This window comes from Podarcis pityusensis (genome assembly GCF_964106645.2).
Source record: "Podarcis pityusensis genome assembly, chromosome: 6".
Lineage (NCBI taxonomy): Eukaryota > Metazoa > Chordata > Lepidosauria > Squamata > Lacertidae > Podarcis > Podarcis pityusensis.
The window spans coordinates 13,344,171-13,357,521 of NC_138030.1; the positions used below are offsets into that span (position 1 = coordinate 13,344,171).

The 13,351-nt window shown below is 46.6% G+C and overlaps 1 protein-coding gene across 1 annotated transcript in view; it reads left to right on the top strand.

Moving 5' to 3' along the window:
• LOC308480236 (piezo-type mechanosensitive ion channel component 2-like) overlaps window positions 1-13,102 on the top strand; it is a 71,323-nt gene extending 58,221 nt beyond the window's left edge. The window contains 10 exon segments of the mRNA XM_081011699.1: window positions 2,590-2,804; window positions 3,637-3,795; window positions 5,657-5,804; window positions 6,641-6,829; window positions 7,828-7,920; window positions 8,156-8,325; window positions 8,798-8,914; window positions 9,213-9,292; window positions 11,138-11,366; window positions 11,920-13,102. Coding sequence (XP_080867825.1) covers window positions 2,590-2,804; window positions 3,637-3,795; window positions 5,657-5,804; window positions 6,641-6,829; window positions 7,828-7,920; window positions 8,156-8,325; window positions 8,798-8,914; window positions 9,213-9,292; window positions 11,138-11,366; window positions 11,920-12,175 — 1,656 coding nt within the window. The 3' untranslated portion in view covers window positions 12,176-13,102.
• The last annotated feature ends 249 nt before the right edge of the window (window positions 13,103-13,351 follow it).

Here is a 13,351-nt window from a genome sequence, read left to right on the forward strand (position 1 = left end):
GCATGCATATCTGTGGTATGACAAAGTCAAAGCACATAAAGCATTTAAAAACCATATTGTCAGGAAAGCACTGTTTAATGTTTGGATAAGATACAAGGATTTACTGGAAAACAAAACTCCAAGGTGGCTGTCACCAATGGAAGCGAAAGCCTTGAAAAAGCTCAATATGGAGGTCAAATGGCCGAAATATTGGGAAATTTTGGAACAAGATGGAGACAGATTGAAATTGCAGAGTTTTGAAAAACTAAAAAACAAAGTGCGAGACTGGCTTCATTATTATCAGATAATGGAGGCATACAATTTGGATAAGAAAATTGGCTTCCAGGTGGAAAAATCAAAATTAGAAACAGAATTGTTAGAACCCAAAACTAAAACGTTGTCAAAGATGTATAACTTGCTGTTGAAATGGAATACTCAGGATGAAACGGTGAAATCTGCTATGATTAAATGGGCACAAGACGTTGGACATAATATTATGTTTGCTGACTGGGAACAGTTGTGGACCACAGGTATGAAATTTACGGCATGTAATGCCTTAAGAGAAAATATTATGAAAATGATATACAGGTGGTACATAACCCCAGTCAAGCTTGCAAAAATCTACCATTTGCCTGATAATAAATGTTGGAAATGTAAAGAAACTGAAGGTACATTTTTTCACCTTTGGTGGACGTGCCCAAAGATTAAGGCTTTCTGGGAGATGATATATAATGAACTAAAAAAGGTATTTAAATATACCTTCTTGAAGAAACCAGAGGCCTTTCTCCTGGGCATAGTCGACCAATCGGTGTTAAAAAAGGACAGAACTTTCTTTATGTATGCTACAACAGCAGCAAGAATACTCATTGCAAAGTATTGGAAGACACAAGATCTACCCACACTGGAGGAATGGCAGATGAAAATGATGGACTACATGGAATTGGCGGAAATGACTGGCAGAATCCGTGACCAGGGAGAAGAGTCAGTGGAAGAAGATTGGAAGAAATTCAAAGACTATTTACAGAAATAGTGCAAAATTAATGAATGTTAGAATGATGTTGGATTGAAGTTAAGTGGTTTCGATGCCTGATGTGTAGGAGTTATTTGTTGTATTTATTTATTTAATAAAATTTACACACCACTTGATTGTAAAAAACAACAACAACAACTAAACAAACCTCAAAGCAGTTTACCAAAAGATAAAGCCATAAAATCAAGAAAGATTTGCAGCAATGGTTTAAAACATACAGAAAGTCAAAATTCACATCATTTTTTTTTCTAGGTAGGGTTGTCTAAACAAGAATGTTTTTAGGTAAATGTAAAGGGACCCCTGACCATTAGGTCCAGTCGTGGCCAACTCTGGGGTTGCGGCGCTCATCTCGCTTTATTGGCCGAGGGAGCTGGCATACTGCTTCCGGGTCATGTGGCCAACATGACTAAACCGCTTCTGGCGAACCAGAGCAGCACACGGAAACGCCGTTTACCTTCCCGCCGGAGCAGTACCTATTTATCTACTTGCACTTTGACATGCTTTCGAACTGCTAGGTTGGCAGGAGCAGGGACCGAACAACGGGAGCTCACCCCGTCGCGGGGATTCGAACCGCCAACCTTCTGATCGGCAAGTCCTAGGCTCTGTGGTTTAACCCACAGTGCCACCCGCGTCCCTAGAATGTTTTTAGCAGGTGCTAAATACAGTGAAGGTGCCTTCTCAATATCAATAGGCAGGAAGTTCCAAAGTTTCTTTAGGTGCCACACTAAAGTCCTGTGATGGTTCGTACTCAAAAGCACTTTGTTATTGCTTTGCATGTTCCAGAACCAAGGAGGTATTTGACACCAGACTCTTAAGGAGGCTTGAATCTGTTCTGCTAATCTGTTTGGAAGCGTGGAAGCTAGAGTGGAAAATGATGCCAATATATTTCACATCTGCCAAGCAATGTGCCCCTTTGGTTTCAGATAGTACATGGGTAGAAGAGTCTAAAAAGCCTGGGACACAAATTTTCATGGCCCTCTAGTGGCTATGGGAACTCAGAAGTGATGTATTTAGTGAAAACTCTGGAAATACAGTCATACCTTGGAAGTCAAACAGCTTAGTTCCCAAACGTTTTGGCTCCTGAACTTCGCAAACCCAGAAGTGACTGTTCCGGTTTGCAAACTATTTTTGAAAGCCAAATGTCCAACGGGGCTTCCGCGGCTTCCGATTGGCTGCAGGAGCTTCCTGCAGCCAATCAGAAGCCGTGCTTTGGTTTTCTAATGTTTTAGAAATCGAACGGACTTCCAGAACGGATTCTGTTCAGCTTCCAAGGTACAACTGTACTTGATTCTGACCAAACTAAGCCTCCTGATGTATATTCTTCCATTGACTTTGTGCTTATGCCTTGCTTCTGTTTTAGTTATGTCCTGTAAGCATTGGACAAGAAAATAGAGGATTTTTAAAAATTTTGCAGCTTTGCTGTAGTAGCAAAGTAGTTTATAAATTCAATAAAAAGGCTGCTTAATGAATAATAATAGCTTTGTAGTATTGATCTGCCCATAGACTCTGCCTGGAAGCCTAGGCTTGCTCCTTTTCTTCACACCCGCATGTTATCAACGAATGCTTCTAATTTGTTTCAGAAACACTCGGCTGCCGCTGACATCACAGAGTCCCTTTCAGAAGACCAGGTGCCTGAAGCTTTCCTGGTGATGCTGTTGGTGCAGTTTGGGACGATGATAGTTGACCGTGCCATCTACCTGAGAAAGAGCATGTTTGGGAAATGTGTTTTTCAGGTGTTACTTGTCTTTGGCATCCATTTTTGGATGTTCTTCATCTTGCCTGGAGTAACGGAAAGGTATGACAACGAAAGATGCCAGAGAATTCCAACAAAAACAGAAACTAGAGTGAAAATTGCTGATAATAGAATCACAGAGTTGTAGAGTTGGAACGGGCCCGGAGGGTCATGCAAGAATCTCAACTAAAGCATCCATGTTTGCTTATTTGTCCCATGTCCAGATCAGAAATCAACCCAGCAAATGAGATCAGTATTCACTGCTATTGCTGCTTTCATTTCACAAATGATATGTAGATAATTTCATCTCCACCCCCTATTTGCATTGCATTTCCTTTGAATTGCAATGAATGTGTTGCTGCTTAGTCCTTCCCCTTCACACATAGACACACACACAGCCGATGTTTACTACTTTTTCAAGATGTCTCTGCATGCTCAGCCTAGACTGCAATTGGGAATGCTGGAGAGTTCTGCTGGAAAGAGAAATGAGATCAGGGATGGAAATCGTGTGATGAAATATAAGTGGTATTGGCCATTGTTCTGTTTTTATAGGCTGTGAACGTTACAAAAATTACCGCATTATTTTCTGCATTGTTTTTGAGGTTTCCTTTACATTGAAATGCATTGAAAACAAGTATGCAATCAATTACATTTTGGCCATAGCGGATAGCAAGATGCATAAGGTAGGTTTCAGCGGAAGCCGAACTGTAGCAGAACGGAAGCAGCGCTGACTGCGGCAAGCACAGCATGGGGTGGAAATCTCTTCCTCCTTACATCCCTAGCTGCTGCGTTTGGCTGCGGAGTTCAAGGAGGGCCATGCTCTAAGACATCTTTCTTCTAACTAGTCATAGCTGTTAAAGATGGAGATTGGAACATCTCTCTTGTTTACTTGCAGGAGGTTTAACAGGAATCCGGTGGCTCAGCTGTGGTATTTGGTCAAGTGTGTCTATTTTGGTTTGTCGGCTTATCAGATCAAATGCGGTTACCCCGAACGGGTCTTGGGCAATGTTCTGACTAAGAGCTACAATTGCATAAACCTCTTCTTATTCCAAGGGTAAGCAGCACTTTTATAAAGGAGGGCAGAGAAACCTAATAATATCCCCATGAAACGCGAGCCATTATGTTAACAAGCCAATCACAAAAGCAAGAAAGAACGGCTGACGAGGGGGAAAGGGGGTGGGTGGGTGGGTGGAAATCTCCAGGTGCTTGAAGGAAGATTTATTGCAGGCCTGTGCTGGAACAAATAATTCCTCAGGGGTTCTATAAATATAGAAATAACATACATAGGAAACGGAATAGTAAGGTAAAAGAGGTCCTTACAGTCTCACACTGAGTTACTGTGAAACAAAATTATCAATTTACTATTTTGTGTAAGAAATTTTATTTTTATTATTATATTAGTTGCTTTTTTGCCACAGCCCCTCAAATAAACACAAACATACAATAAACTACCATTTATAAAAATCGAAAAAGCAATTCTTTTTTTAGAAAAAAAACTAGATTGAAACATCTCACCCACGTAAAAAGGCCATAGCCTGAAGAAGTAGGAATGTTTTTATCTGGTGCCTAAAGTTATGTAATGGTAAAAATTAGAAAAAAACTTTCACTGTAATAATTGTTACAAGCTTTTTTAGAGTAATGTAGCCTGCTTAGAGGGCAGGAAGGTAGGAGGCAGATGCTGGCTTGAGATACCTCCTGAAGTTGTGTGTTCCAGCAGCTGCTTGGCTGTAAACATTATTGGGTGGCCTTAGGCAAGTTGGGATTCCTCCATTCCTGCATAGAAGAGGCTGGAATGAAAAGTGTGAAGCAGTTTGCACATTAGAAAGGAGGGGAGCAGGTTGTGTATCAGACACACACACACAATATCTGCCAAGTGTTTCCATGTGCAGCGTTTGCCTGGTGCCTCTAATCTTGGAGGTGGCATATAGCCATGCTTACTAGTCTCTACCGATATCCTTGCCCTCCACAAGTTGGTCCAAACGCCTTTTAGAGCCCCTCTCTCAATTTGGCCACCACTAAGCTACAGCAGATGCACAATGGTCTTAATCGCCCCATTGACTAGGACACAGTTGGGCTTTTATGCAATGCCAAAGGGTTTCCCTGATTTCTGAAGTGGGTATAATATGTAGGGGAAAGCGTCGTGCTCCTTCCTGGATAGTTTGTCAACTTTGGGTCCCCACCCTGCACTCGGATCTCACCTGTGGCTCCTAGAAGCTGTCGGTGTACCGTAGCGGCCACACCCCGGGAAACGGCTTCGACTGGTTGGCTAAACCAGGTGAGGGTAGCGGATGAGTCACAAACCCTCAGTGAGTTAGGGTAGGGACAAAGACAAAGCTCTAGTGGATTAAGTGGACAAGAAGAAGAGTGGGTCCAACGGTCAAGGAGGTGGTTTCTGCTTGTGCTGTGGAGGGAAGAGAGGGGCAGATGGGGCTCATCAACCTGGGAAGGTAGCCCTCCTGGAGAAGGAAAACTCTGGTCCTTAACCTCTGCTACCTTCTGAGATACTTTCAGGAGAAGAAAAGGCTGTGAAGTAAACCCTGCAGAAATCCAGAGTGGAGTCCCTAAGACAGTTGGATGGTTCCTTGTACACCACTTTCTGGCAACTCCTGCAGCCAAGCTGGTTTCAGTCCCAGAGAGGTGACTTCAGTGCTGCTAAGACGGCAAAAGCAATGCAGGAGGCAGCAGTTATGAGTTACTGGTCTCTGCAGCCACAGCAGGTGCTGTGATTCTCCAGCGGTTTGACTTCACATTCCATTGTCTCTCGAGAAAGACGGATGCCAACAAAAGGGCACCAGAGTTTGAGAATTTGTATCACTCTTACAATACTGGGAAAGCCTTTTTTTTTTGGACAGGCTTTGACTATTTTGGGTTCTTACTGCCCCATTAACTAGCCACCGTTTTCCTCCTCTGTGCAGCTTTCGCCTGATACCGTTTTTGACAGAACTGAGGGCTGCCATGGATTGGGTTTGGACCGACACCACACTCAGCCTCTCCAGCTGGATCTGTGTGGAGGATATCTATGCTAACATTTTCATCCTGAAATGTTGGAGAGAATCTGAGAAAGTGAGTCCTGTTGCTTAAGGGTTACCATTAGCCCCGCCAATCAAGATGACTCCGGGTGGTCCATCAGGAGCAATGACTGGGGCGAATCTCTCCTGTCTGGCTGCACAAGTCAACAAGTTTAAGTGTGCCTAACTCTGTGGTGGAATGTGGCCTACACTTCTCTGCTCATATTTTGTAAATGCATGTGGCCCACAATAACTCCCTCTCACAAAAACACATGTAAAAGGACATTGAATGTGAACCAGCCCAAGCCAAAGAGAAATGCTTTTGCCTGGCACCTAAAGATATGAGGCAAGGTGAGCTGACCGCCTCAGGCGGCAGGATTCAAAGGGTCAGCACATCCCAGTGTAGATGATTATTTCCTCTTTGTTCCTGGTGTAGATTATCACTCCCTCCCTCCCTCTTCCCTGGTGGGGAGGGAGGTGTTAGGAGCCAGTGTGGTGTAGTGGTTAAGAGCGGTAGACTCGTAATCTGGTGAACCGGGTTCGCGTCTCTGCTCCTCCACATGCAGCTGCTGGGTGACCTTGGGCCAGTCACACTTCTCTGAAGTCTCTCAGCCCCACTTACCTCACAGAGTGTTTGTTGTGGGGGAGGAAAGGAAAGGAGAATGTTAGCCGCTTTGAGACTCCTTCGGGTAGTGATAAAGCGGGATATCAAATCTAAACTCTTCTTCTTCTTATTTTGTGGTTTGCCTCAAGCGCCAAAAGGCTGGCTCTGAGTGGAATATATGTAGGATAGTCAAATATATGCAAATTAAGCAAATGCGTGGAATTCTGTTTTTCAGAATGCTGAGTTTGTCCTACCTTGATGATTTGTTCCCATTCTCCATTTTGCAGAAATACCCCCAACCTCCTGGGCAGAAGAAGAAATTGCTTGTGAAATACGGGATGGGGGGCTTCATTGTCTTTGTGCTCATCTGCATTGTGTGGTTCCCACTGCTTCTTATGTCACTGGTGAAATCAGTGGCGGGAGTAACTAACCAGCCTTTGGGTGTCTCTGTCAAAATTACCATCAGCGGTTATGAGGTAGGTCTGCAGGAGGTGGAGGGTCAATTTATAATTAAGACTGGGGATAAGTATTTTCGATGAGTACTGGAACATTTCCACCATCCAAAGCTGTTGCTTTAACATGACAAAAAAATAGAGTGGAGTTATAGCTCAATGATCCTTAACGTCTCCAGTTAAAGGGTTGTGTCTAACAGTGCCATTCTGCTTGTAGGGACGCAGGTGGCTCTGTGGTCTAAACCACTGAGCCTTTTGAGCTTGCTGATCGGAAGGTCAGCGGTTCGAATCCCCATGGCGGGGTGAGCTCCCGTTGCTCGGTCCCTGCTCCTGCCAACCTAGCAGTTCAAAAGCACACCAGTGCAAATAGATAAATAGGTACTGCTCCGGCGGGAAGGTAAATGGCATTTCCGTGCACTAAGGGTTCCCTTGGGTGTCCCGTTGCACCAGAAGCGGTTTAGTCATGCTGGCCACATGGCCTGGAAAGCTGTCTGTGGACAAACACCAGCTCCCTCGGCCTAAAAGCGAGATGAGCGCCACAACCCCATAATCGTTTTTGACTGGACTTAACCGTCCAAGGGGTCCTTTACCTTTTGCCTTTTAGTTCATAGCAAGTGTCAATGCCAACCAACCTGGTTCTTCCCTAATCTGGAGCTGCCAAGCGCCCTCTTCTCCTTCAGATTCCTGTAGGAAATGCCCACTTTATTTCCCATTGGAACTCCTATTCTTTCAGAGTCGCATGCTATTATCCTCTGGGCTCAGCTATGGATCTGTGTTGCTGTGTGATGCTTGGAAGTGATTGTTCTGTTGATGCTGCTGTGAACCGTGCTGCTACAGAGTTTGAATTATGGGTGCTGAAATGCAACTAATCCAGAGCTGTAGAGCTTGTGGGTTGGTTAGCATCAGCCTGTGACTAGTGGGTAAAACTGACCTTTGGGTCTGAACCAGCTAAGGTGTGATGAGGTACGTCTGTATAGTGGAGCTGAGGTTTGTAACACAGGATTTCATCCTCTTTCTCCTAGTCTTTGTTTACCATGAGTGCTCAGCAGCAGAATCTGGTCCCTTTCACTCATGCGGCGTATAATGAACTCACCACTCAATATGCCCTCCATCCTGTAAGTATATTTTATTGTGCACAAGGAAACCTCCTGCAGAAAAAATTGCCATCCTTTTCTCTTTCTCTCCAACAATAGCTGGTGAGACCCAATTTGAATTAAAACTGGATTTGAATGGTATCTTTACTGGATTGCCAAAAGCAGGTTAGATAGGAATTTAGCTCAAGGCGAAGAAGTTTCTCTGTCTTGCTTGGAACAACAGCAAACAAACCAAAAACATTTGTGTTTTCTCCAGTCTGCCATGCAATTTATAGTCAACTATAGCCCAGAGGACGTCATCGTTGCTAAAATAAAAGGCAATGCCAGCTTGCTGTGGAGCATCAGCCCTGCAAGTCGGAAAGCTATGATTGCAGAACTCTCCAATTCCTCCGCAATCTACATCAACTTCCACTGGACTCTTCTCAGGTTTTTATCTTTTTAATATTAAGTGTATTCTGTGTATGTGTATACAACCACCCCTCTTGCAGGTTTCCCACTGGTATTTGGTTGGGTGCAGTGAGAACAGAATGTTGGGTTAGATCCAGCAGGCTTTTCTTGTGTCCTTACTCACTGGTGTGGAGTAGCAGCACCTCTCTTTTTTTGCTGCCCATGGCTGTCACGTTGTTGTTGTTGTTGTTACTAAGGAACTAACTGAAACCTGCTCTGATTAGTGACCTCACACCCAACCCTCCAAGTCCCACCCTTTGCACTGCATCCTTTTTGCGACACTTTGTCAAGTAGATTTTCCAGAGGAAGCCATCGCTTGGCAAACCCGTTTTGTTGTCCGTTTCATACGAGGCACATAGCGCAAGAGGAGAATCTCTCTCTTCCATAACGCCTGCTCTGAAGAACATCTAAAGCTTCCCTTAACCTTCCCTTCATATCCTTATCGAATCAGGAATGCCTCTCTCGTGAAGAATATTGAAGCATCCGGCCTACACACGATGCGCTATGAAGACAAGGGGATTCGGGAGCAAATCGTCGAAATGCTACGTGGGACCAGAACGGAAGGCGTGTTAGTGTTACGTATTTCTCCTGATTCTTTTGGTGGCCATTAGCGCTTCCCCTGCTACTGTATGTGTCCCTCAGCATGTGGTATTCGGTGGAATATGGCTCCTGTATGTGGGGTCTCCACTTGGCTACCATACCATACCATTAGACCTTCCTCCTCCATGGATTTGTATAATATCTTGGAAGCTGTGTGGGGTACATGTGAAAAATGAACATGTGTTGATCTGGAAAGGAGCAAGACCTTTAGCATTCACCAAGGTTTTGCTTTGCTTTTGTTCTGCTCCCCCCCACCCCCATTTTAGTCTGCTTCCTGGTGTCCTACCAAGGTATCTGAGAGCAGCTGGCGGAGCAGAAGCTAAAATGGCCCATCGGCTGCAAGTGGGTAAGTGGACAAAAGTGGAGGAAAATCCTGCCTGCTTGAAGATGAGAGGAGGCCAGAGTTGCAGAGTTTTGCTATAGGAAGGCAAAGCCAAAAGATGCATGTGGTATCGTATGAGCAAAAAGCTACTGTCTAATTGTTCCAGACATCTGGAAATGTGCTGTCTTTCGGTCAAACTAGCAAAAGGAGCACACGGGTGTTGTTTCCTCCTCCACACCCACATCCCAAATTCTTTTCACCCAGCTGCCACTATCATGGCAAAAGCTCCAAACAGTCACCCATACCGCCTTCGTTTCTCACGAGTGCCTCTGAACCCATGCAGGGCCCAGAAGCGCTTTGGGGAATTAAAAATGGCAGGTGGGGCTGCTCTAATTGAAGCAAAGGGTTTTTTTAAAAAACAACAACAACAAAAAACCAAAGGTCTCAGAGACTACTGGCTAATGAGGCACGGCTGTTTTGGGGCTCAGGGGTTGTGGGCTTCCCTGTCTGGATATGAACTTCAGATGTGCAGTGGGTTCTGCACTCCTGATCCAAGTGCCTCTTTTGTTTTCAAAATTACCGTATTTTGCGCACCATAGGACGCACCGGACAATAGGATGCACCTTGTTTTAGAGGGGGGAGAACAAGAAAAAAAAATTCTCCCCCTCTCTGCCCAGCGCCCCTTCAACGAAGCAGCAGGAGGCGCTGCGCAGAGAGAGGGAGAATTTTCCCCCTCTTGTTTTCCCGCTCTAAAACAAGGTGTCGTTTAAGGTGCATTCAGGCGGCTACCTTGGAAGCCTGGAGAGCGAGAGGGGTCGGTGCACACCGACCCCTCTCGCTCTCCAGGCTTCAGGTTCCTTTCGACCTGCTCTTTGGGGCTGGCGGGGGGAAGCCCACCACCAGCCCCAAAGAGCAGGTCAGGGAGCAGCGGAAAGGCGCAGCGGAGAGGCTGCTGCCATAGTCGCACGTCACTTCTCCAGCCGGGAGAGGGTCGCGGGGGGCTGCTTTAGCCCCGTGCGCGCTCTCCCGGCTGGAGAGGTGATGCGCGGCTGTAGAGGCTCCTGCCATAGCCGAGCGTCACCTCTCCAGCCGGGAGAGGGTCATGGGGCTATGGCGTCTTCGCTCCATAGGACGCACACACATTTCCCCTTCATTTTTGAAGGGGAAAAAGTGCGTGCTATAGAGCGAAAAATACAGTAGATGCCCATATAGCTGTTCTCTGTTTAGACCAAGGGTACCCGACGCCCCTCATCCTTGACCATTGGCCATTCTGGCTGGGGCTGATGGGAGCTGCAGAGCATCGTGTTGACTACTCCTGGTTTAGACCCATGGAGCTTCTGCTTTCATTGCTGATTCTTCACAATGTCTTGATGAAGACTCAGGGAACACACTCCTCTAAAGCCAATGAACTACTCTTTTGCCACTTCCACCTCAGTTTTGTGTGGCCAAAGTGGGGTTCCAGTTCTCCCTGGGGATTTTGAGTATGGCATTAGAAAGTGGAAGTGTTGGCAAGGACACTTGTTACATGTTAGGGTAGCAGGAAGTTACTCTACTCCTCGCTCCTGTTAGCCTGGAAGAGCCCCAGCTCAGTGGTAGAGCATCTGTTCTGAATGCAGAAGAGACCCTCAGTTCAGGCTCAGGCACCTCCAGGTAGGTTTGCGTATTTCCCATCAAAAACCCTGGAGAGCCACTGCCAATCATAGGCAATACTGAACCGGGTGGACAAACGGTTTGACTTGGTGTGGGGGCATCTTCCTGTGTTGCAGCTGTGCAAAGTGCCCACAGCTATGTGTGTTGTCCTGTGGGTTGGGAGAAAGGCAGGGTACCCACAGTCAGCTCACCCCCACCCCATAATTCTCATTTCCACAGCTCATTCCAATGCACCAAAGGATGTAGACAAGATGGCCTTCTTCAGAAATATCACCATCAAACTGCAGCAGCTGCCTGCCAAGGAGTCCTTAAGCCATGTTCCCGAATGGTGGGTCGTGAAAGAGCAGAGGCCCGGCTGTTTGGGTAATGGATGCAGTAAGAATATGGAACTCTTCATCTTCAACGACAAGGTCAGCCCTCCTAGCCTGGGATTTCTGGCAGCTCATGGGTAAGGAAGTCAAACGGGAACCTGTTATTTCTGGGGCAGCAATTGAGATTTGGATTAAGGTGGCGGCTTGGGGAGACCTGAGAGAAATCTTTCCCCGCTGTGCTGCCTTGAAAAATACAGAACAGGCAGCCAATCGCTGGCAGGAATTCAATATTGCACTGTTGAATGTTGTCAGTGCAAACATCTCAGCTTGCCACATAGAAGAGACTTCCCCCTTCCTTCCACCCTTGCCAGTGTGCTGTTCTGGGGGTTTTTTCTGAACCCCCAGAATAAATTTCTGGGGTACACAAGGCAAGAAGAGGGGAAGAAAAGCTCATTACGCAAGTGGAAGTCCTTGCGCAGGGCTTCGGCTGATAGGACTACTTGTGTCTATTTTGCCCATGGCACATGAGACTCTTAAATCTCAGGGCCATGGGTTTGAGCCCTACATTGGGCTAAGCACTGCAAGGGGTTGGACTAGATGACCCCTGAGGCCCCTTCCAATTCTCTGAGTCTATGAAAACTCAAAGAACACCCTGAACATCATCACCATCTCTCTCTCTCCCCACTACAGCATTGTAGGCCTCTACATGTCTTTTGTTCTGGTCATCGGAAAGTTCATCAGAGAGCTTTTCAACGGCATCTCGCGCTCCATCATGTTCGAAGAGCTGCCAAACGTGGACCGCATCCTGAAACTCTGCACGGATATCTTCCTGGCCAGGGAGGCCGGGGAGCTGGAGTTGGAGGAGCAGCTGTTTGCCAAGCTCATCTTCCTCTACAGATCTCCTGAAACAATGATTAAATGGACCAGGGAACCTAGGGAAGACTAAAGCCGGTGTGTGTGTGTGTGTGTGTGTGTGTGTGTGTGTGTGTGGAGTCACAACAGTGCATTGTTTCAGAAGGGAAATGTTGGGTGGAGCGCAACTGCAAAGGAACATGGCAGAAAATACTGAATTAAGGTGTAGAGAGGACTGATTTGTTAGCTCCTCAATCTGATGCAAGGCAGAAGTGTAAGCTTTATATGTACGCTGTTTACTACCCTATGTATAAGAGCAGGGATTATGTTGCACATAGCACAGAACTCTAAAGCCACAGGGTTTTTTTTGGGGGGGGGGGAGGGTGGAGATTAGAAATCATAACAATACTTTCAGCAATTTGCTTCCTTTCTCCACTCTGCAAATGTACCCTCATAAAATAAAAGTGCTGCATGCTGGGCATTCCTCTTCCTGTGAGATGACCAGATGGTTATGTGCATGTATGACAAGTTGGCTGTGGCAAGGTGCAGGGAATGGGATATGCTGCTCAGGCCCTGAAAATGAAGAATACATGAACCGCCCATGCTGCATCGAGCCACGGTTGTTGCCTAGTCCTGTGCCCAGCAAGATGCCCCACGGTAGCTCCAGAGCGCGAGCTGTCTCCCATGGCCTGCCCTCAACACCTGGCCATAAGAGCGCCATTGCCCAATTCCACGTAGCTGCCATGACTCATAGCCAGTTTTGGATTTGATATCCCGCTTTATCACTGGGACGCGGGTGGCGCTGTGGGTTAAACCACAGAGCCTAGGATTTGCCGATCAGAAGGTCGGCGGTTCGAATCCCCATGACGGGGTGAGCTCCCGTTGTTCAGTCCCTGCTCCTGCCAACCTAGCAGTTCGAAAGCACGTCAAACTGCAAGTAGATAAATAGGTACCGCTCCGGCGGGAAGGTAAACGGCGTTTCCGTGCGCTGCTCTGGTTCGCCAGAAGCAGCTTAGTCATGCTGGCCACATGACCTGGAAGCTGTACTCCGGCTCCCTCGGCCAATAAAGCGAGATGAACGCCCCAACCCCAGAGTCGGCCACGACTGGACCTAATGGTCGGGGGTCCCTTTTCCTTTACCACTACCCGAAGGAGGCTCAAAGTGGCTAACATTCTCCTTTCCCTTCCTCCCCCACAACAAACCCTCTGTGAGGTGAGTGGGGCTGAGAGACTTCAGAGAAGTGTGACTGGCCCAAGGTCACCCAGCAGC